This window comes from Strix aluco, chromosome Z (assembly GCF_031877795.1).
Source record: "Strix aluco isolate bStrAlu1 chromosome Z, bStrAlu1.hap1, whole genome shotgun sequence".
Taxonomy (NCBI): domain Eukaryota; kingdom Metazoa; phylum Chordata; class Aves; order Strigiformes; family Strigidae; genus Strix; species Strix aluco.
Genome location: NC_133971.1, coordinates 634,288 through 660,254, shown reverse-complemented (window position 1 = coordinate 660,254; position 25,967 = coordinate 634,288). Strand labels below are relative to the sequence as shown.

The window sequence follows — 25,967 nt, the reverse complement described above, 5'->3', positions numbered from 1 at the left end:
TCACGGAGACCTTCCCGCCATGGTGGTACCCACTCTCCCGATTCCCTTTTGACCTCCCTCCCGTCATGCACTGCGTGGTCCAGCCTCTTCCTGTCCGTTGCTGCGCGCTGACTGGCCCCTCAGCGCCGTAGCCGGAAGTGGGCGCCGCGGCGGGGAGATTTAAACGGTAACGGCCGCACGGGGCCGTGGCTGTAGAGCCGGTGAGTGTTGCCCTCACCCCCCCTCACCCCCCCTCACCCCGGGGCCGCTTGGCCTCAGGGCCGGGGCAGCCTCTCGCTGTTCCTGTGGCGGCAAAGGCCATGGGGAGCCGGAGAGGGAGGGAGGAGGCCGCTGTGCCGTCCTGTTGGGTGTCGTTGGTGGCCCCGTGGAGGTAAACGGTCACGGGGGGGGGGTTGTTATCGCTGCTCTGCAAAGCGACTGCTTTGCTCTCGCTGCCCAGAGTTACCGAGGGGCCCCCGAAAGGTGCTGGCGTTTTGTGCCCGTAGCCTCCGGGCGCTCAGGCTCGTCTAGTGAATCTGCTGCTAATGAAAGCAGCCCCACACCCCGCCCCGGAGCTGCAGCAAATGTCCTTTCTGTTTCTACGAGTCTGCTCAGAATGGAAAAGCATGAACACCGGCTACGCTGTCTCCTTGCAGGTACCGAGAAGACTTGCAAAATCCCCGTCCCTCTCAGAATGCCTGGGGGTGACTATGAGGAAGTTTTCGATTGCTATGAATTACGTGAAACAATTGGGACAGGTAGGATTAAGCTGGGAAGGTGAACAGATGTGTGCAATCTGTCTAACGCTTTAGTATTTACCTGAGTACAGATCAACTGTCGCTGCAGGTCATGATTCAAGTGTGTGTTTTGGGTGGCAGATCTCTGAAAATGTCACTGGAAGCGGGTAGCAGTGATCACTTCTAACTCTAATGAAGACACTGCACACTGTGCATGCTACATACTCCAGCGTAACTGTGAGATTATAGGCAAAAAAGTACATCATCATGCTGAGCTTTAAACATTTAAATGTCTTTTTTTTTTTTTTTTTTTGAATTCTAGGTGGGTTTGGAAAGGTAAAACTTGCGCGACATCTCCTTACTGGTGAAAAAGTTGCAATAAAAATCATGGACAAGCTGGCTCTAGGGGTAAGCCAAAAGATACTTAAAAGCTGGTGGCGTGCTCTACTGTTGTTGTGGAGCTCTCACGATCAGAGGTGTGCGCTGCCTTGGAATGCTGCCTGTTGACTGTTGAGGGATGCTGTAGACTTGGAAGAATTTTAACAGAAGACCACAAATCTTGTGCCCTCTTGTGGAGAGGGCAGCATTCCCTGGTGGTAAAATTCAGGAAGTTGAAGGTTATTACAGTAATTCAAACAGAATGCTGTTGAGAATACTAGCTATTTTACATCAGCCCCTTTGGGTTTTGCTGATCAAGGTGCCAAAATTGTAGGGGAGCGATGGCAGAGCTTGTTGCTGGGTGGAATTTGAGCAGTTGAATTGTACGCTGCCATACATGTGCTGTGAAATACTGTGTTGCACGACAGTCTGATGCTCACTGTGATGTACAGGCTGCCAAAGTAGTCAGCAATTTCACAGCTTGCTGTTGTGGTCTCTTAGGATGACTTGCATCGTGTTAAAATAGAAATTGATGCCGTGAAGAACCTCAGTCACCAGCACATTTGCCAGTTGTATCACGTGATAGAGACATCCAATAAAATATTCATGGTCTTAGAGGTAAGAAATGGTGTTCCTGCCGTTGCAAAAGTTCCTGGGTTTAGCTGTAGTGGTAGATAAAAGTTGAAATGAAGCAATTATTAAAAAGTTATCTCAATGATGAGCATGTTCAAGATGCTTTAGTTTAAATAGGAGGCTGGTGATAAGCTCTAGCTTGTAAAAGCTGCTCTTCACCATTTACAGTAAGTGAAGTAACACTATTTCCTACCTTATGCTTCAACTAGTTTAAAATAACATAAGCAGGACATGTGGGACCCTGGAACTCCCATGTGGTTGTCACATCCTGGGGAATTTGTACCCCCTGTGACGGTGTGCTGAAGCACTGGCCTGGGGGGCACTGGGGCAATGCTGTGGTAGAGCAGAGGGAATGGAAGAGTGTCTTCCAGTTGTCCAGTGCTCTTGCTGTTCTTTAGACTTCATTATTCTAAATGTATTCTCTTTTTCCTGTCTTCATGCAGTACTGTCCTGGAGGAGAGCTCTTTGATTACATCATTTCTAAGGACCGCCTTTCAGAAGAGGAAGCTCGCGTATTTTTTCGGCAGATTGTGTCAGCGATTGCTTATATCCACAGTCAGGGGTATGCCCACAGGGATCTCAAACCGGTAAGCCTGAATAGTAGTCAGATTTGCATAAATAATAGCAAACACCCACTTTTATTTCCCAGTTAGGAGCTGGGGTAAGCTATGCCTTCTCCATTCTCTTGTACTTAGAGTTCTTTACATAACGTTGTCTGAAAGAGCATTATTTCTACTTGCTGCAGCATTCTCAGCTGGGCTGGATGGGGTTATACCCGAGGAAGGAGCTTCCTCTGAAAGAGAAGAACAACACGCTCCAGCTGGGAGTGGAGCAAAGACACGGAGCTGACTTTGAATGTTGCATAGACATTTTTGTCATCCCCTTTATTCCACTTTGTACCTGGAAAGGGTCTTTATGGTGCTGCTCTGTTGTGCAAAGTGTTCTGTTTTCATGCCCAAAGGAAAAAGTGACACCAACAGTTTAAACAAGTGGTGGCCAGACAAGGAATGTAAGGGGAGATGCGTGCTACTGGACCCATCCTGTGGCTCTGCTGTCGTAGGTTTAGGGAATGGAAGACTTGAGTCCATTTCCCCTTGAAGGGGTTAGAAATTTGCATTTTTAGAGATGCTGACATCTCTGAGAAAAGCAAATTCTTAGTGCGCAAGCATTTTCCTAGACAGCTCATGAAATCTTTGTCTCTAAAGGACTTCTCCCCAAGCGAAGCGTTGTATGTACCTTTTGGAAGGAGTTGGCTTGTAGCTAGAAAGCTGACGGATTCATAGGTGGGAAGTGACTTCCAGAGGCTTCTGCTCGAGCCTCTTGCTCAAAGCAGTGTCAGACCAGGCTTCTTGGGGCTTTATCCACCTGTGTTTTCAACCTCCCCTGAGGATGAGGCAGTGCAATCCCTCTAGGCAGCCTGTTCAGCTCTTCACTGTCCTGATGAGGCGAGAGGCTTTTCCTTATTTCCAGTCTGAAGGTCTCCTGATGCCTGTTGTCTGTCACTATCCCACCATGCACTAACTCTGTCTTCATACCCTCCTTGTAGGTATTAAAAGGCTGCCATGACATCTCCACTAAAGCTTTCTTGCCTGCAGGCTGAACAAAAGTCTTTCACTCAACCTCTCCCCCCTGAGCAGACTGAGTTTACTTTTTTTGACTTTCCTGTGCTGGGCGGTAGGAACTGGACACACTATTCTAGCTGTGCTGAACACAGGACTAGAGTAACTTTTCCCCAGTCTACTATCTGTGCTGCTTTTAATAGTCTGTGATGTTGCTGCTGCCTTCTCTGCCAGGGGAGACTGCTGCCTCATGGTCAACATGCTCTCTATCACCCACTGCCCCCAGTCCTTTTCAGCAGGTAGGAAGTGTTCCCCATCTGGAATTTAGGATATATTCATTAACAACTGATCTGATTAGATAAATTATAGCTGATGATGACAAGAAGAAATAAGATGAAACAAAACGTGCCTCTCTGGATCCTTAAGTTATAGAAGCATTCATTAGTGCTTTCTCTTTTTCCAGGAAAATCTACTGATTGATGAGGAACATAATTTGAAGCTGATAGACTTTGGGCTCTGTGCAAAGCCAAAGGTAAGAGTACCGGCTGCTTTCACAGAATAGGGTTAAATCAGTTACTGCAGGCGCATTAAAAAAAAAAAAGCATGTTTGACTTCAGAGTGCAATGCAGAGACTTGCCCAAAGACCCTAAATTCAAGTTGTTTGCATAGTTCTCATCCATCACTAAGTACTTGGTAGGGCCTTAACTATGTGAGAGGGCAGTTAACTGCATGTTATGACCAGACTTAGATTGTTTTCTCCTCTTACACTTCATCCTTTTCATAATCCAAGGCAGAGATCATCTACATGTAGCAACCTGCTGTCACATATAAAGTCTGTAATTCAAAGCTTATGTTGGTGTGCATTTTTCCCTGATAAGTTTCAATGGTGTATGACTTTTTTTCAAAACATTTGTGTGTATGTGGAGACAGTGGATCAAATCAAATAGTTTATTCCACTGATAAATCCTCTGGTTCCATGTGCTTGTACTGTTTCCTGAGTTTAAAACTGGTTTCTAGGAGCCCTTTCTATTTGTCAGTTTAACATGCGAGGGGGGTGCTGTTAAGAAACCATTTAATGAGAAGAAGGTCTTACTGATCCACAGACTTGCCCTCAGATCGTTTTACTTCACTCAAGTTGGAGCTTCTTGCAGGCAGCCAGGACTATTAGACCATCATCTTGGTGGTATAATGTCATCTAATTCTGGTCTGCTTAGAACAAAGCCCAGGCAGAGTAAGAACATGGTTTTAATAAGAAGTATTCTTGGTGATTCTTCATGGAATTATTGCGTTGAATATTGGTATAAATAACCAGCTAGCCACATGCCCAGTAGCTCTTGGATCACTTCCTCCCAAGTTCCATCTCCACAGTTGAAGGGAATTGTTCTCATCAGAGGATGAGCTGCAGAAAAGTCTGTCAGGATAATAGATGGATGAGCAGCTTGGGACCTGAACGCTTATAGGATATTCACGGTCTTAGACAATTTTTGCCTAGTGAAGCCATATATTACACCAAAGCAACATACAAGGTGAATGTAGATGCACAGCAGAGAAAAATGAAGCCTCTGAGGTCTCTAATAGGCCATTGCTAGAAGAATTAAGCTCTGTTAAAGCCAATGCTTCTGTGTGATGGGTTTTCTGTGTTATTCTAGGGTGGCCTTGATAACCATCTGAGCACGTGCTGCGGAAGCCCAGCTTATGCAGCACCAGAGCTGATTCAGGGCAAAGCATATATTGGCTCAGAGGTACGTCACACGCTTCTGGGTTAGGGGTTTTTTTTCCCCACTGTGTATTTAAAGGTGGTGAGGTTCAGATACGCTCACTTGGTTTCTTTCAAGCGGCGATTTGTTAACTATCCAACTCTTGCTGCAAATTTCTGTGCAGTCTCAGTATCCTGTATGCTTTACCACGCCTGTCTTTAGCTTGAAATTCATGTATGAAAACTTGCTCTCTTTGTCCTGTGCAGTGTAGTAAAATTTAAGAGAAGAAAAAGTGGAGTTTATCCAGCTCTGATTCCATGTCCAGAATGCCAGGACCTGCTACTTGCTGTTGTCAATTCACCCAAACTGCTGTAATTGCAATCCCCTCAAGCTTCTTAAATTGCTGCGCTGTTGGATTTTTTTTACATACCTTTGCCCCCCTGTCCTTGGCCTCTAACTCCTGCTTTATTTTTTTTATTTGGTGTGCTTTGTTTTCCATGAAGTCCAGTACTTTTCAAGCCTCATTTTTCCTTATGGTCTAAGTGGGAATTACAGCGTGAAGCGGTACGAGGCACGTGGGGTCCTTCTCATGCTTATAGAGAGGAGAAGCAGTGGGGCTTTAAAGTTGATTGTAACTGTGCTGACAGCTGTTATAATCAGTAATATGTTACCGTACAAAATCCCTTGCGATGAGTTTGATTTCATTTTTGCCAGTGAAATCCTTGTAGATTGAAGGTAATGCAGCAATTTGGTGACCTAAGGAGAGGATATTGGTTTTACTAGTGCTCTAGCTTGAGTGAATTGAAAATTGAATTTGTGTTGTGTGCTTTCACTTGGAATATAAGAGTTATGTCAAGAATTAAGGAGCCTACTCTTCATGAGTTTTAAGTGGGCTTTGCCGAAGGGGGACAATATTACCTGTCTCTAAGGTAGAGTTTTAGATAGATTGGGTTCATGAACTTCCACTCTTATTTTTCAGGCAGATATCTGGAGCATGGGAGTACTGCTGTACGCTCTGCTGTGTGGCTTTCTCCCCTTCGATGATGAAAACATCATGGCTCTCTACAGGAAGATAACAGTAGGTATTGATGGTGCTAGAATACACTGGGAACAGGCATTGCCAAGCATTATGAGGCCTTTGCTTTTCTGGTGGCAGAACCTGTTGAGCTGTGCCTAGGGTAAAAAGACGTATCTGCTTAATTTTGTTACACTTTGCTACTTTTTCTGTCAATATTTTGTGGATTGTTTCCATCTCCGATTTGCCTTCGCAGTGCTCTGGCTTGGTCCTATAATACAACAGGAACTTAGGTTCAGGAGAAGTGTTTTCTTGCTGGTGGGCTGGATTTTTGTATCTGAGACTTTATCTGGCTTCTCCCTGTATTGTATGGAATAGAATTGCAAATACGTCATTTGATTCACCAAAAATAATGTTCTTAAATGTCAGCTATTCTCACATCTAGGAAAAGCAGGATTCTGCATCTGCTGTTATACTTTCCTCCTCCAAAATGAGGAGGAAATGTCAGACACCATAATCAACAGAAAAAGTTGAATACAGAGCAATAGAACTCAGTAGCTGATGCTGTTTCACTGTAAACCCCTCCTGATGCAGCTAATCATACACACACCTCTACCAACCACTTCTAAGTTGCCATAAAATTTATGCTGGTAAAGCTTCCAGTAAGCGAGTGGGGTGAGGAGTAGCTGTGTTGGATAAGGGCTTTGGTTCCTCTACCTCTTTCTCCTTCTCTCACCCAGAGTCTGATATGTCTTAAACCCAGAAAACTTCTTGAGAGCATACAAGGACTATGGAGGGAGGCAACTGACAGCTGATCTACACAGGGAGTGTTTTTGGGGTGCATAACAATCAGAGCTGACGCAAAGGATAGGATGAGTTCATCAAACAACTTGGCTTTTTAGTCTGGAATTGGAGTGGACTTGAGAACCTTGACAGGAGATCTGTAGGAAGCTCAATTTGAGTTGTTGTAAAGAACTTTAAAAAAAAAAAAAAAGGGGAAACAATGGCTAACTGATCCAGAGAGATTGTGTAAAGGTGCTGATATTCAGAATAACAGTCCACCCCTAAGGTTAGTACACACTGAGAACTTGTCCATTTGTAAGCATTCTTTTGTAGGACGACAAAATCCTTTATGCTGGTCATTAGGCCAAGATGCAGAGTCTGGTAAATGACCTACTGGCTTAAGGTATTAATTCTCTTAAACTTGTCAGTACTTGAAACGTGAGCAGAGAACTGAGATGTGGAATGGAGATCTTAAGATCATCAGAGGTGATTTCTGCATATAGTTGTCTAACGTGCACAGGAAGTAGGAGATGAGTTGCTTGGACTGACAGAAGGTTGGTCAGTGGAACTTGTTTAAGTGAACAGAGATGACCAAGTTTTAAAACTTAGTCTGGGTGCAGTCAAAAACTGATAATGTCTCAGGTGTTAAGAGGCAAGCTTGCCATTTCCACTCTGAATTTGTTTTAGTTTTATGTGGTTGTGACATGGAAATTGCTTGAAATGAGGACACTTATGCACTATTGTGGAATTTAATTTCACACATTATAGATCCTGAAATTTATTGTAATCCTGACTCAGAACTACTGTTCCAAGTCAATGTAATGATCTGCTGCTTGAATCTAATTAGGATCACGTGACTTACATGCAATGTTTCTTTCCCTGGAATGGTCCACATCTCTTCATTTGGGAATACTTGAATAAGCCTTTACCTTTTGAAAGAAAAATCAAGCATGTGACTTCTGTAAAAACAAAAAAACAAACCCCAAAACAAAACAAACCCCCAAAATAACAACAACAAAAAAATGCAAACAAGACCACACCAGAAATAATTTGGGATTTTTTTATGTATCTGGTAGCTATTGCAAGCTATTTACCTTCCAGCATTGCTCTCAGTCAAGTAGATGCTAATTTTGCTTTTCCTTGTCTCATGTTCAGTAGCAATATATTAAAACCAAAATGCAGACAACATGTGTTACTTGACTTGGCCTAGTTTCATAGTTAAGCTGTGTTGTGAAACAGCCTGCAAACTACAAATAGCTCATTAGTAGTGTCGGTAAAGTTGTAACTTAAATTATTTAAGCTGTGATGTCAAAGCAATACATACTCTGCTTAGAAATGTTCGTTGCATAAGATACCAATCGTTTTGTTATGGAGGCATTTCTCTGTAGAATTGGTACTTATGTTACTTCACGATGGGTGTTTACTGATTTTTATGTATGTATTCTCCATTTTCACTGAGAAGTAAATGATCCTTAATGGTGAATTCGGTTTGCTTTTTAGCTACTGTTGTATCTCACATCTGAAAGCCATTTTCAATTTTCTTCTAATCAAGAATTAAAGAAGTAAATTTGATTGAAACTTACCTATTAGATCTATAACGTTTTTCCTGTCTGTGGTATGAGATCAAAACTCTAGCATTAGTTGTAACCTATTCAAAAAAAGAATAGCTAAATGTTGAGGATGGTTTATTTTTAGTGTCCAAAAAGTAGTGATTTCAATGAATATTCACATTTCAAAGCACTACTATCAGTCATTCATGCTCCAACATGTTTACACTTCTAAAATTTCTGTGTCAGGTTGATGTGATGAAACAAAGCAGTAGATAAGGAGCAGGTTAGCTCCGAAAGTGGGCTGAGATGGAAATGTCATGTGTGCCAGGTGGATGGAAACTGCAGCTGATAATGTAGCTTTAAGAATGACTCTAGATGTAACAGCAGTACTAAACCCAGTTGTGTTAGTAAGGAAAATGCTAAGTTTGCATGTGTCTGTTCTTCCTTTGTGACCAAATACAGATGTCACTATCATCCAAGTAATTTAGCAGTTCCTCTCAAGCTAGCTGTTCATCGTTCATTCTAAATCCTCTTCTTTTCTGCAGAAAGGAAAATACAGTATTCCAAAGTGGCTCTCTCCTAGCAGTACGCTACTACTTAACCAAATGCTGCAGGTAAAGGTATTGCTTCTGTTCAATAGGTCTGTGAAGTACTACTGCCTAGGTCAAAACACGACCTCGATGAAATACTTAAAAAGCCAAGAAGTTTAATTCTTACAAATTTTTGAAGAAAAGATTAATATTGCCTTCTGCTGAAAATTCTTTGAGAAGAATGGTTGGGTATAGAAATAATTAAGCAAAGCTTAAATGACTAAACGAAGCCTTTGAGCAGCCTGTGTGGTGGTTCTTATTTGTGCTATATAAGTAGGAGCTTTTATATAAATGAAGCTAAACATACTGAATATGCATTTGGGCTACATCTAACCAATGCTAAATATTCCTGGAACACGTACTGTAACTGTAGGTTCTATAACTGCTCTTCACAGCTCACGTGTTTGACCTTCCTTTTGGTGAAGCTGTGAAACAGTATTGGTTTCTATCTGAGCTTCTAACCGCCCTGAAATTCTGAGTAGAAGTCAAGCAGTTTATCTGGTTCTTCCCAATGGCTTAAGTATCAGCTTCGTTTCTATTGCCCACTAGGTGGACCCAAAGAAGCGGATTACGGTTAAACATCTATTGAGTCACCCTTGGCTCATGCAAGGTTATTCTGATGCTGTTCAGTGGCAAAGTAAATGCCCAGTAAGTACACTTGTCAGATGAATACTAAAGTGTTTAGTATGATCTCGCTGGTTTACTACCACCCTCACAGTATGGGGGTGTGAAGACATTTCTCCTGAGATGAACTTTGAGATGGTCGTGGTTCCTTTTGGTTCTTCTTGCTCTCAGTGTTATTACTTTCTCTCGATTTCTCTTGAGGAGGAATTTCAAATGTGTTTTCACTGTGTTCTGCAGCTGATGCTCAGTTTGCAAAATAGCAGACTTCTCATTAAAATGTGAAGTATTTCCCCATATGAATGACCAGTTGATCCTCCGGGCTGCTTGGTCAATACTTTATTAAAGGTGCGAAGTGCAAATGTTCTGGAGAGCGTGTTAGACGTGGTTATGGCCTATCTTGTATCTAGTCCTCACTGAAAACTGAGAGTTGAAATAAAACTTTGACCTCATGAAAGTATGTTTGTCCTGTCGCTATCTTGTTTTACTTGTGTGAGAGGCTAAGGCAGTATGGAGAGGGGAAAAAAATAAAATCAAGCTGTCAGTAGTTAAGTCCTGAGCAGGCTCGCAGCCAGTGCTTCCCGTTGGCCAGCGGGTGCCACTGTTTTGCTAGATAAAGAACGGATTAACTGTGCTTGCAGCACCTGTTCTAAGTGGCTCTAGAAAAGATGTGCATTTCTGATAGCTCTGAATATTTATGGAGAGATGAAAGTGTACCTTCCATTCTAGTAAGAATCTCATCTGCTGTCAGGCTTTCTTATTTGAATTCACAACCTCTCGCCAAGCAGGGGCCAGGCTGTGAAGTTGTTGGAGTTGCATGACTTTTTCAGTCTGTTCCCTGCAATATTTAGCCATGATACTAACTATTTAAAATACAAGGTCTAAAATTGTGGTTGGTCATTGACTCAGCCCACTGGGTTTCACGACTGTCACAATCAGATATGGTTTATGAGACAACTCGAAAGCCTCATGCTTCAATATCTGTCATGTTCTTGCAGCTGGGACACCTCGATGAAGACTGCATAACAGAGCTTTCTGCGTTTCATAAACAGAGCAGGGAGAGTATATTGGAACTAATATCAGAGGTAAGAAGTATCAGTAATTTACAGTAATGGTTTACTGTATTACTGTGTATAATCTTACAGTATTAACGGACTAACACTCACTTGATCTCCAGTATGAAATTATTAATACCTTTCAGATTTAAGGAGCCCCTGCAGAACTCCAAAATCTAGCTGTAGCTTATAACTACTGTTCTGAAGTTCAAATTTAATTTTCTCCTTTTCCTTCTTTGATTGTGCTTGTGATGTTTCCTAAACTTACTGTTATTTCCCACCATGGTAGAATCTTTCCAAATGTCTTCAACTCACAACAGACTCAACAGAAATTTATAGTTGAACAACAGATGCCACTTGCTGGGTTGACTCTTTGCTTTCAAATGATTCAATAAGTAAGAAGAAGAGTAAGAGGAAAATATCAGAGCATCTCCCAAACAGACTATAAAATACATTTTTTGCAGTTACTATTCACAGTTTTTTTTAAAAAGTGACTACATTTAGTCACTTTTGAATACAAAGAGCAAAAGTTGAACTGACTACTTCTAGAATTGTACAAATGTTAGTAATGACATTGCAAGCTGTAGAGGAGACTTAAAACATGATGTGTACTCCAGCTTTAACCTGAACCTGAAAATTCTCCCTTCAAATTGAATTTTTTGCTTCTTTGTACGTGGTAACAGGACAGTTTTTTGCTTTGGAAAAACTGTTAGGTTTTTCACATAACTGCAGTAGAAACAGACTTTTAAAATGTGTGTGATACTCAAGACGGATTTGTGGAGTTAATGCTCCTTGTTCTTCAGTTACAGGAAATAATCTGAATAATCTGTCTACGCAGGGGAAAAGTCCTTCCAAATAGGTTTGTGGCATTTGCATACTCCTTTAGTGGAGAACTTCTAATCCCTTATAACTAGTTCAAACTAATTGTACTATGCTGCAAACCTGTCAAGCATTGTACCCATGTTCCTCACACAAGGAGAATTGCTGAAAATCATGCAAAAAATTGGTGCTGCTTGTGGGGGAAGAATGGGGGGACTTCCAAAAACATCGAGACTCTGGTTGAAATATCGGCCAAGCTGAATTAATAGCTTTGCCAGTCACTTCAGTAGGTGATTCTGGCCCCTGTGTTTGTGTTCACACTTGTGAGTGTACTACAAACTAACTTGGAAAGAACAACCACCATACTGTGTTTCTTGATCTCAAACACATATTGTGAATCAACTGAAGTCTGGAATTATACTTGGGTGACTAGGGGTGCACATCAGGTAGAAAAACTTGCAGAAACATAGAAATTTTTGGAAGGCTGAACTTGTTTTGTGCTTACAATGTTTCCAAAGAGGAGACTAAAATACTCTTTTTTTTTCTTTATTTCCTAGTGGAAATATGACCAAATGTCAGCAACATATCTCTTGCTTCAATCCAGGAAGGCTCGTGGCAAGTGTGTTCGCTTAAGGGTTCCAGGTCCAACAGGACATGCCAGTACAAAGCAATCAGCAGGCCTCAAGGTGGGTTTTTGAATTCAGCAGGACAATATACTGATTAAAATGCTGCTCTGTGTTAACAAAGCTCTGCCTGGGAACACAGACTGGTGCCCTGAACATCAGTAAGACAGCACGTGTGCAGTCAGCCAAAGTCTTCATCATTAAACAGTTCAGTCTCCTCATGAACATGTTTTAGCAAGCTGGGCTGCTTCTATGAATTGATATTACTGGAATAACTGTCTGGGAGGACATGGTGCACCATGAGTACTGCACAGAATCTCCCCTTGGCTGCTCACAGAAATGGGCTAAAATTCAAAATTGCCCATTGTCTGGCCTGTGATCATTCCAGGTTTTCCTCTGTGGTGCCTGACTCACTTCACTCTTTCGGGGTGCCCCTGAACACTTTTGTACCTCGCAAGTTGCATGTAACATTTTAGGCCATTGAATGACTCGAGTGTGTCCAGAGAAGGGCAACGGAGCTGGTGCAGGGTCTGGAGCACAGGTCTGATGGGGAGCGGCTGAGGGAACTGGGGGGGTTTAGTCTGGAGAAGAGGAGGCTGAGGGGAGACCTCATGGCCCTCTGCAACTCCCTGAAAGGAGGGTGCAGAGAGGGGGGAGGAGTCTCTTGAGCCAAGGACCCAGCGGCAGGCCAAGAGGGAATGGCCTCAAGCTGCACCAGGGCAGGGTCAGACTGGCTCTTAGGAAGGATTTCTTTGCAGAAGGGGTTGTTGGGCGTTGGAATGGGCTGCCCAGGGCAGGGGGGGAGTCCCCATCCCTGGAGGGGTTGAAGAGTCGGGTTGAGCCAGCGCTGAGGGATCTGGTGGAGTTGGGAACGGTCAGGGTGAGGTTCATGGTTGGACTGGAGGAGCTTCAAGGGCTTTTCCAACCCAGATGATTCTGGGATTCTGTGACATGACTTAGTAAGGAAAGTCTTCTGAAACATGCTGTCATGTCACCTTGGCGGCCTGGTTTGAGGGGATGTGGACACTGCATCAGAGACACCCGTTCCTTCCTCATCTCTTTCCTTTTAGAACACAATCCCAGAGAGGATTCTGTGTATTTTGAGTAAAGGTAACATGTTGCTGATGTTTTTCTGATTGATTGGATTCTCAAGTGGTTTTGAATATCTTATGGTGATTTCTGTTCCTGTGGTTTGATAGCAAAGTGCAAATAGGGCACTTCTGAACTTGTCTGAAGTTGCCAAACTGCAATATCATATCTAACACACAGTGATGTCAGTGATACTAGTCTGTGTTTGACAAACTCAAAAGCATTCAGGAAAATTTCAGACTTCCTATTAGCCATTTCCCCCTCAAACTGTAGATATCCATGTAAAATTGCTAACTAGCTATGTGAATGTGCTATTCTCTGCACAGAGACAAGCACTTAAAATAAATACTTCCTTGTGTATCTGATTCAGCTGCATGTAAATCATTTCAGTTCATTCATACAACTACTTTAAAACGCAGGTGTTAATTCTGAGATTACCAGTGTTGCATAACAAATCATGAAACATAAGTGTAGCTGAATGTGATTTCCATGGTCATGGTGGGTCAGTCTTCTACGCTCAGATGACTTTAAGGTGGAGGTTCTCTGAGTTCAGTAGCGCTGGGGCTGTGGAGTTACTTCATCTCTGGTGGTGTTCTGGGTAAATTGATCTGACTGATGCTACTCTTTAACACATTACACCTTCACAGGTGACTGAAAATCATGTCTACACAACACAACAATCCATTAGTCCTTCTACAGTGCTCAGGACACATTTAAGTTACCTGCATGTAGACACTGAGTGAATATCAACTGAATTTGCTGAAATAGTGAACTAGCAAAGTTGTCTAGCTAGAGCTGGTCTAATGTGAAGACACCCAAGCAAACAGAACCTTTAACTCAGCCAGTTTCTGAATTTGGTGGCACAAGCTTGTACATAATACTGCCTTATTTCAAGCAGCTTAAGGATATTCCACAAAATTCACCATGGCATGAGTTTCTGGAACGTGGTAGCCAAGGAATCCTGTTCAGGCATTCATATTGGAATGTGCCTTCAGTGCAGTATCGGGCTGTTAGCTTCTGGCTGCAGCCAGCAGCCCTCTGGTGAGCACGTTAGTAAGGCATTGTAGTAGGTCTGGTGACGTACCAGAAAGCTCCATTTCAGTTCCAGTAGTAATGAGAGATCTGATCATTGAAATGTCCTTGGTCACAGGCCAAGAGAAGCTTACCTGCCAGCAGAACACAGCTTCCTAAAATGGCGTCCATTCCAGCTGAGGACCGATAACTTAAAATAACTGTATGCAGTTTCACTGAAGTGGTGTGAAACAAGTCCTTGGGAAGAGTTTCCTGAAAGTGACAAAAGGTGTTAGAAACTCAGGATGCTGTGATATACATCTCATGGTGTGTGGTGTGAGCCGTGAAGGCTAGCAGTCTTGGCTGAAGTTATGGATCTTGTGACTTAATAAATGACAACTTTCTCAGGCTAGCAGTTAGATGAAGGGTTCTGAGTACTAGTTCAAGTACTGTTACAGATTCCATAATCATGTGTGTTGGACTTAAGCCCCCTTTCAGACTTTACTGCATTATTTTCTTGGGTTCTTTCCAGCTTATTGTTTGGCTTTTGGTAAAAAGAGCTTGTGCTCCAAGTCTTGAAATCAAAGGCAGGCATTTTTCTGTAAGTTGCTTCTTTTTGACACAGGTCATGAACGACGACTTGATAATGGTGCTTTGAGAATAATTTCACATCTGCTTTTGATACAAATGACAAATCCACAATGAGGATATTAAAGTCATATTATAAAACTTAGGTCACCAGCATGGGAACTTCCATTAGCTGTTAACCATAATTAGCAACATAGAAGGAAATAAGATTTAGATTTTAATGACACTTTTCTGACTAAATCTTCCTTTTAATCGTGCCGTGGAATCCCAACTGAATCTTTCTTTTCAGTCTGAAAAAACTATGATGCATGAAGATGTGCCAGACTGCAGTAAAGTGCCACATGCGTCTGGATCTGTGGAATTTTCTGATGCAGCTTCACTCTTTGAAGAATCTCCGTTAGAAGATTTTGTTCTAAATACTCACGGAACAAAGGTGTTTGAAAAATAAATATAGTTCCTTAAAAAAAAGATATGCTGTTCTTAATCCAAAAAATCTTATTCTCATTTTGCATAAAACTTGTTCCATATTTAAATGTTTGGTGGATCCTGGCTTAGAGGAGTTACAATCTGACTAAAGAAATGTTTTAAATGTATAGCTGAATATAAATTGTGGCTTCCTCTAGCTGTAGGTCATGATTCATTTGATGAGAACTTGAGCTTTGACATTTGATTTGCATAAAAACAGCATCTAGGGAATGGGTAAATGAGGCAATGAGGATTCTAAAGCTGACGGGAAAACAATACGGTACAGCAGACAAGATCTCAGAGCTAGGCTAAGGCTGGACAAGTCTTTGAAGAAGTTCAGCCTGTCTGTATTGGACAAGAAAATCCAGTGAAGCAATTAAAATGATACAATTAAACCAAATGAAAAATCTTAGCTGCATTTAGGTGAGCTGGTGAGGAGTAGTCTTAAATGTACAAGCTGAAGAATTTAGAAGAGCAGATAAAGAAATGGCAAATGACTTGAGATGTTTATTAGCAAGTTATGGAGGGAATCAGAAGTATTGAAGAGTTTTTTAACTATTTTGTTCAATAAGCAAGCATTGTATAGTATTTCTTAACCTGCTTCAATTTTAGAATTTCCTTGTCTGTAACATTCCTGAATGTGATCAGAATACAGCAAAGGATGTCTCTTTTTTCTGTTACATCTCTCGTAGCATTCAAGGCGTGATGCTCCACTGGATGATACAGAATTCACACTGTCAACTCCAGTGACAAGAAAAGTGGCATCAAAGAAGCATGAAAACAAAGAGAATGTTGATACAGCGTCAGCTTTAAGAAATGAAATGCCCTTTGCGCTTCCCACTCCAAAGACTCCTTTTGTGAGGAGTCAGGTGGAGAGTGAAGTACAAACCAAACCGCCTCAGGCACCTCCCTCCAGAGGTACGTTGAATGTAACTAATGAAAACTTAATTCCTAAGCAACGTATAGGTGCTATTGTAAATCCAAATATGAACACAATACGTAACTTTTTTTGCCGTATTCCCCAGCCTGGTGGTTCTGGTGCCTCTGATAAGGTGCTGCAAGAGGTTTAAGCCTACCTCAGGGCACGTCACTTGTCTGTTAATTACAGAAGTTGTTGCTGCCTCCAGGATCACACAGGCATGCCTCTTGGCACACTCCGACATGGAGACAAGTTTTAGTGCTCCTAAAACTTGCATCTGGTTCCACTTTTCCGTGAAGGCTGAGAACATGATTTCCTCAACACTGTTTTTCATTTGTAACTACCTTGAGCGAAAGTAAAGGTATACTTTTAGTCAAGTCTTTAGTCAAGCTTTTATTGCTTCTAAGAGAAATCTAACTTTTGGATTTCTCATGGTGGTGTATCAGTGTTTTCACAGTAACAGTCCAGTGTGGCTGTGAAAATACTTCTGTTACCAATGTGTAGATCTTACAGGTATGTGATAGACCACAGAAATCTGTCTAAACTACGTCAGCTTTTCTGAGTTACCAGAAATTTCTGTCCTCAGCCTGTCTAGTCTGTTCTGATGAAAAATGATGGCTCCTGTATGTACATTATCATTCCCTTCAACCGTTAATACAAAAGTTTTGGTGTTGATACCGTAAATGCTAACTCTGTCCTTCAAATGCCAAGGACTTCTTATGGTAGAAAACTTTTCTGTTCAGATGCTAAGGAACACTGTTCAGAAACAGTCTTTGCAGGCTGATTCAAGTTATAAGGGACCTTGAACATGCTGCTGTGCACTGACATCCTCAGTAAAGGGACTAGCAATTGTTTATATGTTTCATTTTTGTCTTGAGATTGCTGCTGTAACTTGTGAAGTCTGACGTGATAGTAGATTTAAAAAGGAAAAGTAGGTACTCCTTCCGAAATGGGAAAATGCTTAAATACCTTTAGCTCATTTCAGTGAGACTTATGAGAATTAAACAACTGAAAGCTAATTCTTTGTTTCACTGAAATATCTTTGCTTCTGGAGAGGTAGTATTACTACTTTCTTAGCAGTAGAAAAGTGGAAGTATCCACCGGAAATCTTGAGATCAGAATTGCACCTGGCCCCAGATGATGTAGAGAGCTGAAACTTTGAACACTGAAGCTGGGTTTAATTATAACAACTTGTTTGACTGTTTCACTTGGTGTTTGCTTCTGCATGTTCAGAACCAGGCTTTGTGGAACTCCTCCACGTGTGGGTAGTACAACTTTACAGGCTGTTACGTGGTGTGTATTAAGGGAAATGGCTTGTTGAAGAACACAACTATTCAACACACTGAATTGCTCAGTATTTATTCTGGGGCCAAAATAAGAGCCAGAAAGCAATTCTAATCCTCTTCCTTTCCGAATTTCTAATCTTGAACTACATTGGTTGCTCTAAGGCTTGACTTGTAGAGCCCTGGGGAAATCAGTTGCAGTTTTCTTTGCAGAGTAGGGGTAGTATTGTTGCTATATTAAAAACATATTTTATCATTCTGAAGATACAGACCTGAGGTGGAAAAGGGGGCTGGTTTTAGAAATGTTAATCATGAGAAATCCTTGATGAAGAAAATTCTGTATGCAAAAACATACCTGCTTCGGCATGGATGCTTTCTTTCAGAGAGCCAGTTCACTACAGTTACCCCAATTAAGAAACCCACAAACCCAACAAACACAGATGAATTGACAGCAGCTGAGACTCTTCCGGAAACAAGGTAAATGTCCAGTTATTTGTGTATACTCCTTATTTAGATCAGGACTACCTTAACCCATGTACTGCCTAGAAAGCCTTGTTACAACAGCAAGCTGTGATTTCCTTTCTCTTGGTAAAAACCTTCCTAAAACCTCCTTCTACATTCACTAGATATGAAGTGAATGTACTCTTCAGTAAATACTGAAGGCAAAGAAATGTTTTAAAACTATGTAACTCTGTTATCTTCTGAATATATATTCCTGTTTTCCATAATGTAAGTTCCTTCTTATTTGAGTTTCCCAGAGGGCTGCAGTTTCTATATATATCTCTGGGTTTAAATCTCAACCAACTTTCAAACAGAAATTCTCATAATACACTGCACTTGCTTTGGTTTCCTTCATTCTGGCAGGTCTGGTAATATTTCATACCTGAAATAACTAATTTCTAAACACTCAGGAAAAATAACTGATTAATTTGTTTGTGTAACAGGTGTCATTCTCTGGAGTTAGATCTCAACCTAGCTCATGTGGATAGCATCCAAAAGAAGAGAAAAGCCAAAATATTTGGAAGTCTTGAAAGAGGCCTAGACAAAGTGATCACAATGCTTACGCCGAATAAAAGGAAACGGTTCTCAAGAGATTGCCCAAGGAAACTTAAGGTATAGCTGCTGGAAAAATCTTACGTGAAAAGAAGTGTCATTATAGAAAACATCCAATGCCTTTAGAAATGGTCTTGTGGAAACTTCTGTGATCTGACTTGCCTGCGTTCTGCAGTAAAGTGCAGTTGCTCTTATGGCATCTCTCAATATGACAATGTCCTGGTTATCACCAAGAGATGTCATTTTAATCTGGGCTCAGGCAAGTCACCAACAGATCAAGGGAAGGAGTTTGGCCATTGCTTTTTATATCCCATCTAAACCAAATGTGAGGGAAGCAGGATGGTTTTAAAGGAACCCTAGGTGAAAATTTTTAATCATGTAACTTGTATAGAGATGCTGCTAGCTCTCCCACTAAAAAAAAAAATTTTTATAACATTCCTGGATTAGATTGGTGTAGTCTGGGAGTGATATGTCTGTTCCAAGGTAGTCTATAGATGTCAAGAGAACCTGAGGTTAAACTTAAAGCCTAAACAGCTACACCTCATGGAAGAATTTCTGACACTGTCAGCATAATCTTGATTTTTAAAGTTTTGATGTCACTGCGCCCGAGCCAGCGGGCTAATTATTCTTTAAGTAGCCATAGAAAAAGTAGTTCCTCAGTGCATTAAAATTACATTAATAAATTGTACCTGCCAAAATTGACTCATGAGGTTAATATCAGCTTTGTGGGATACACATCAAGTGTCATTGGTGTAATACTAGTGCACCAAGCAGAATTCAGTCTGTTGCTCCAAAGCAACTGGTGTACTTCAGAAGTTACACGAGGAGTAGTTTGTACTTGAATGTGTAGATGATGTTTGAAAAACGTGATTATGGAGGAAGAGGGAAGTCTGTTACTGAGGCGTAACCAGCTCCATAGGAGTGAAGCTTCCTGGTGCTGCCACGGTCAGGGCAGCTGCTGTGCAGGGAGAGCTGCCTGTCGGTAAAAGCACCACTTTGTGCTTTGCAGTCTGTGCAAATGGGATTCAGCAGCTGTATTCCAGTTGGAAGCTTCTCCCAGAGGCACTGGTCAGGGGCAAGGTGGCAGTCGTACAAGTTCAGGGTGTGTGTTGGGCCACAAGCCCAAGTAACTGATTGGAGTGGAGTCCAGACTGTGCAAATAATTCAGTGATTGGAAACAAAAGCTTGATCTTCTGTCTCTAAAAGCTTTTATCCTTCTGCAGCAGTTTCCCTTGTCTGTGGTATATGCAAAATGACTGACGCATGTCAAGGGACGCTGGGGTACACCAGGGGAAGGTAGAACTGTTTCACAGGGCTGCAGCAGTTACGGCAGGGAGTTGCGTATGTTTTAAACTGAGTAAGAGCTGTAAGAGCCAGTCTTTTACTCTGACTTTGCATCCTTGACCGATGTTCATTGCTCAAGCTGTTTTATGACCTTGTCTTCTCTCATCTGCTTCTGTGACTTCAGAGAGCGTTTCTGGCATATCTCAGTTGGCACACACCTTTCTCTCGTTACATATGGGTGTCTGAAAGCTGCTCCAGAAGTCACTTATTGGACAAGTCTGCGATATGAAGTATTAGATGTGATATAAAACCCCTATAACAGTAAACCTAGGAGTAGTAAGTTACCTTTTCTCTTCAAACATGGTCCTAGAAAAGCCATGCCTGTTCCCTGACACGGGAGTGCTCAGCCTCAGCCAGGCAACATGCTGCCGGCGCGGGCCCGTCTTCTGCTGACCTCTCCAGAACCCACCTCTGGCTGCACCAGAGAGTTCCAATAGCCTCCGTGCTGCCCTGCCCATCACTGCTACTCCACATTTTATGACGGGTTATAGCTCGGACATGCTTTGATATTAATTGCCCAGCAGTTCTTTAGTGTTCCTGTTGCCACTACAATGTCTTAATTATGATAATATGGGGAAGTTGAAGCATTTGTCCCTATGGTTGGCTGCTCCAAAGCTTTCTTTATGAAGTCTTCTTGTAGTGTCTTCAGTTTTAGGAGAATGATTTTTTTTTTTCTTGACTCTTTTTAATGAGCTAACTACTTTTAGGCACACTATAATGTTACCACCACTCAGCTACTGAATCCAGACCAAGTGTTGAATGAAATAATCACTGTTCTTTCAAAGAAGCATGTGGAATACGTTCAGAAGGGGTAAGTGTAAAATATGATGACTTCAACTTGTATTTGTCTAAATTGTCAGTACTCCAATCCTTGATAAAGTGAAGCTTTTAAACTTACTTTCTTAGCCCCACACTGTAAAATACAGTAACTGTATAGAAAGTGTATAGAGCACAGCATGAATGTGTGCAATAAAACTTGTCCACACAGTGCAGAACAATGTTAGGTGAGGTCTAATAAATAGAGCTTTTTGACAGATATGATCCAATAATAGTGAGGCAGCTCTTAGAGGCTGATATGAATTTTGCCCATCTCTTGTGAAGCTGTAAACACAAAAGTTTTGTTAGAGTACAGTCACATGGCCAATTCGGACAATTTTGGGAGACAATGAGGGAATAACCCTCATTCTTGGCAGCTAAGACATTAACATGTAGCCAAGAGATCGGTATATTTTAAAAGCTTCTCGGAAGCCACACACCTTTGTGAGATTATTTTAATTTATAGGATTTGTCTTTAATTTGTAGGCTTTACTTTAGGTACCTTAGTCTAGTTAGTAGGATTGGTTCCCAGTTCTGATCAAAGCTTAATGTCTGTTTCCTAGTTTCATAATGCACGAAAAGAAATGTGTTCACTTATGAATACGCATTTTTCTAAAGTTGTTGAATATTTAAATGATGGGCATTGTAGAATGTCAGATTACACTTCAACCTCTGATGCATTTCTGAGCTCAGAATCTGGAAGGATACTGAACTGCATAGAAGTACCTTCTCCCATTGTAATGATTTAAACCTTCCATTCAGTTTTTCCACTTTTCACACCAGCTGAACTATAGCCAGCCTCTCAGCAGCGATGCCTTGTCGAGGAGAAATGTAGGAACATCTCCATCATTCCAGCTCTGCACCCTGAGAAGGGGGGTCTGTGGCTAGCAGTGGTTCCTATGGCTGGGTTGGAGGTTGGTACTTGGGCATAACGATAGTGTTCTGGGACTAAAGTATTCAAGGCTCTCAGTTTGCTAAATTCTAGGTTGTTTTGCAGTATTCTGGGTAGCAGTGGGATAATTTCTGTGAAGTGCTTTTACTAATTCAAAATTGCATTGCAAAACAAACGTTAAACAGTTCAGTGACTATTCTTTTTCTCCTTTGTTTTGTACAGATATGCCCTGAAGTGTCGAACACGGTCGGATTTTGGCAAAGTAACTATGGAGTTTGAGTTAGAAGTGTGTCAACTCGGTAAATCTGAAGTGGTGGGTATCCGGCGACAGCGGCTTAAAGGTGATGCCTGGGTCTACAAGAGACTGATGGAAGAAATCTTATCTAGCTGCCAAGTGTGACTGGCTGATGCACGTGCTGAGAAAGCAGCATTGTGCTGAGGCCTTAATCATCATGTTTTGGAAAGGTCTGTTCAGAAAAGTAATTCTGTGTCACATTCACAGCTGTATTTGAAAAATCTGTCACCTTTCTTGGGTTTTTAACCACTCCTCTTTGTACATGTGCCTCTTTCTGTATGTCCTTTAATATCAAGTTTGTAATAAATGTTCTGCAACTACAACTCTTCTGCAGTGGAATTCTGTAAGCTGTTCCCCCTCTTGCATATTTTTCATGTAGGTGGGTTAAAAAAAAGTATTTGTGTTTGTATGCTGAAGCTTATTTTGGTATGTCTCCAGTTATCAAGTACATTTGGTACAGAAATAGTCATTTGCATAATTCTCTTCTTGTCTCTGCTTAAGTAGGATTTATTGAGATCATTAACTAAGTCACAGCTGTGGTTCCCAGAGTTACACTATATGCTCAATGTGGTACAAAATAGGACTGTCTTCAATAAATGTGAAGTCAAGAGTGCTAGGATTTAAACTGTGATCCCATACAAGACATCGCTGTAGCTCATTACTGAGCCTCAGTAACACTTAACAAGTGTGTGTGCTTTCTGATGCTCTTGTGTTAAGTGATCATCAGACCAGGTGTTAGGAGCAGCAGCACCTCTGAACTGCTGTGAAGGGAGGAGGCATCTGCAACCCTCACTGCCTGCAGGGAGCTCAGAGTGACACCTCGAACAGGACCGGGCACGGAACTTAAGCACTAGAAATAAAACTTGAAATATGCAGAACTGGTAAGTGCACGTCAGAGCTGGCTGGGGTGTTGGGGTGTCCCCTTAGAGAAAGGCACGTGTCTGTCCTGCAGCACTATTTACACCTTTAGCCTTGCTTCAGCAGCAACCCCCCTGGGGTGAATGTTTGTGGAAGCCTTTCTGGAGGAGATGCCCAGACAAGAGATGTCCTAGACAACTTGACAATGTGCTGTGGATTTTTCTTATTGAACAAGGGTGGCCTGTGCTGTACGTAAACCCCAGGTTGTTGCTCCTGAACTGAAGCCTGAGGCTCATCCATCGAAGGGTTTTGTAGGTGAAGAGTTGAGTGTTGTTCGAAACTTCCAGCAACAGGCCCGAGATACGGCTGCTAATTAAAACTGCTTCCTATCTGTGACCCTTAGTGCAGTAACCAGAGAGATTTGTTTGTTAAAGCAGTTATTGACCAAAGGAGAAGTGTCATTTTTTTTCCCAATGCCAAGTTGTCCCTTTGCTGCTCTTTAGACAGGCGAAGGAATAGGGACATTTTTAGAGAATTTCAAGAAAAGGTAGAAATGTTTGGAAGTGTATGTGGAAGGAGAGCGCTGCTGTTCCTGGAAGGGTTTCTGGTCAAGAACACTTCAGATGCAGAAGGGGGCAATAAGGAAAGAGGGAGAACATCAACACCAACAGAATGACACAAACCTGACTGACAGAGGGTGAGAGAGGCAGTAACAGAACCAGAGCTGGTCACTTGCTTTAATTGATAAGGGTGTGTGGAATGTGGTCGGGTTTGTTTTGGAAAGGTTATCTGATCAAGGACCTTGTCAAATGGGATCTCAGGAGAAGGGGGAGGGAAGAAATAAAAGACAGAGGGATGCAAAACAGACAGAAAGACAACAAACCAACCTGGTTGGTGGTGGTGGTGGCTGGGCTCTGGAGAAGCTGCATTGAGCCAGAACTTTGCAGCGGACGAGGCTGGAAACTGGGGGGACCAAGCTGGAGTGGGGGGAGGGACCAGGCGCTGCGCAGGGGTCACAGCCCAGTGCCCAGTGCCGGCTGTGGAGGGGGCAAGTGTCTGTGTCCTCCCCAGGCCGGGTGTGCACAGGGTGTGCGTTGGTGCTCGCTGGCGAACCCCGATGGAGAAGGAGGCCCCAGGTCTGGGCAGGTTTTGTGGGGGTCCCACAAGCGTGGGGTGCCCGTGGGATGGGTGTGCAGCGAGCAGGGGACCCGTGGGGGGGTCAGAGGGCTGGGCAGGGGTGCTGGAGGAGGCTTAACTGCTAATACAGAAAAATGTACATGGTGACGCCGGCGCAGCCCTGATCTTACATGGGGTACGTGACCAGCACGTGAATGAAGGGTTTGTGTCGACAAAAACATACCTGACCTATTGTTCTAACAAATTATGGCTTAAAGCTTCATATCAGCACTTAAATACTGTCTGTACCCAACTCCTTTAGCTGCAGGGTGAGACTCGTTTGGGGTTTGGATGTTGAAATTTGAGTCTGCTAAACACGGCCTGGAAATCAGCTGCGGACGCCGGAGCGCTGCGGTACCCTGCGAGCTCTGGTGCTTTTCGCTTCTTGTCTGAATACAAACTTTTCCCCGAGAGTTTGGCTTCTGCCTGGGACTTGATCTGAATTGAAATAAGGGTAGGAGATGGAAGGGCTGGTTGAACGAGGCGTATTGATAACAGCCTAGCTGATCGCTACCATGATGTGTGTTTTACATCACCAATCGCAACTGCAAAGCCCAGGGGCTGAAGAATTGAAACATTCACTTGCTTTTGCATTCCTTGAGTTTTAATTTCAGGAATGACTACAAAAGTATCCTGAAATACCTGAACTGCTGCTGTTTAGAAGCACATTCTGTGTGAGTAACTATCTCCTCCCCACGGTGACAAGACTGACTTGTGAAAGGACAAACAGTAATTAAGATGTCTTGTTCCTTCCTTCTTTTTAAGCTAAAAACAACTGGGAGATAATTGATTCAAGTTGTCTTACAAGCTCTGATGTGTGAAATAAGGTTCCTCTTCATAGGCTGCCGTCCTGACTTTTTTTGCTAATATTCCTTGCTGTGAATGAATGACAGCTGGTGATAGGAATCAGAGTGGGCAAGAAGCAAGATTCGTTCGTGCTTTTTTTGAAACCAGACTGCTGCTACACTATCAGTAATTTTTTTTACTGAGATTGCTGGAAGTCTATTTCAGCTGATCTCAGGTGGAACTCAGAGGCAGGCAAAACCAAGGGTTAATAAATAAAGGAGCTGTGTGGATAACGAGGAGCACGGGTTGTGTGCCAAGCTTGCTGAAGCCTCTGCACTGAGGAACGCAGGGCCCGGAGGTTTGTCTGGCTTCCCCGCACGCAGACTGCTCCTCTGGCAGGCAGCCAGGTTGTACAAAGTCGTGCATGTCATCGGTCAGTCTTGAGCCCAACTGCTGCGCCACACCCATGAGGCTGTCCTAACTTCGTTCTGTTGGTGAGGAACCTCTTCTAGAGTTTAAACGTCATTTATGTTCATTATTATCTTGGTTTTGTCTGGGATAGTTTTTGTCCTACCTAGTGACTGGCACGCTGCTGTGTTGTGGATTCAAGATGAGAATAACATTGATAACACACAGATGGCTTAGTTCTTGTTAAGCTGCATTTACACTAAGTCAAGGACATTTCAGCTTCTCTTGCTGCCCGGCCAGTGAGCGGGACGGGGGTGCACAAGGAGCTGGAATCCAGCTGGCCAAAGGGGTGTCCCTGCCGTGTGCCACCACTCTTGGGATGTAAAGCTGGGGGAGGAAGAGGGGGGCGGACGACATTCAGAGCGATGGCGTTTGTCTTCCCAAGTCACCGTTAAGTGTGATGGGGCCCTGCTGCCCTGGGGATGGGGGAGCACCTGCCTGCTCACAGGACATGGCGAATGAATTCCTGGTTTTGCTTGCACAGCTTTTGCTTTACTTATTACACTGTCTTTACCTCAGTTTTCTCACATTTATCCTCCTGATTCTCTACCCCACCTGCCCCAGGGGGGAGCGAATGAGCAGCTGCATGGGGCTGAACTGCCAGAGGGGGTTAACCCACGACAACTGTACATGAATGTGTTCCTGGTGCTACCACTGAGCTTAAGTCTTACTCCTCCATGACCCTACCATTTGTCTGAGTGTATGAGTAGCCACGACTTGCTGACATGTGTTTTGTGAGATTTTGTGAGCCCCTCACTCCAAAAAAGCCATTGAATGACTCGAGCATGTCCAGAGAAGGGCAACGGAGCTGGTGCAGGGTCTGGAGCACAGGTCTGATGGGGAGCGGCTGAGGGAACTGGGGGGGTTTAGTCTGGAGAAGAGGAG

General features: G+C 42.7%; 1 protein-coding gene across 1 annotated transcript; it reads left to right on the top strand.

Moving 5' to 3' along the window:
• The first annotated feature begins 178 nt into the window (after window positions 1-178).
• MELK (maternal embryonic leucine zipper kinase) lies at window positions 179-22,096 on the top strand. Its single transcript, XM_074812532.1, has 19 exons — window positions 179-200; window positions 636-737; window positions 1,039-1,124; window positions 1,596-1,712; window positions 2,171-2,314; window positions 3,750-3,818; window positions 4,936-5,028; window positions 5,963-6,061; window positions 8,877-8,945; window positions 9,471-9,569; window positions 10,541-10,627; window positions 11,974-12,102; window positions 15,017-15,160; window positions 15,707-15,709; window positions 15,885-16,110; window positions 17,778-17,871; window positions 18,339-18,507; window positions 20,499-20,602; window positions 21,722-22,096. Exons 2-19 carry the CDS (start codon window positions 674-676, stop codon window positions 21,897-21,899), a joined length of 1,974 nt encoding a protein of 657 aa, XP_074668633.1. The 5' UTR covers window positions 179-200; window positions 636-673; the 3' UTR covers window positions 21,900-22,096.
• The last annotated feature ends 3,871 nt before the right edge of the window (window positions 22,097-25,967 follow it).

Bases quoted from the DNA above. Each gene is read 5' to 3' on its own strand.
- MELK (XM_074812532.1), top strand. From the start codon at position 674: ATGCCTGGGGGTGACTATGAGGAAGTTTTCGATTGCTATGAATTACGT. The intron at 18,508-20,498 runs GTATAGCTGCTG...AACTACTTTTAG, and splicing joins ATTGCCCAAGGAAACTTAAG to GCACACTATAATGTTACCAC. The intron at 20,603-21,721 runs GTAAGTGTAAAA...TGTTTTGTACAG, and splicing joins GTGGAATACGTTCAGAAGGG to ATATGCCCTGAAGTGTCGAA.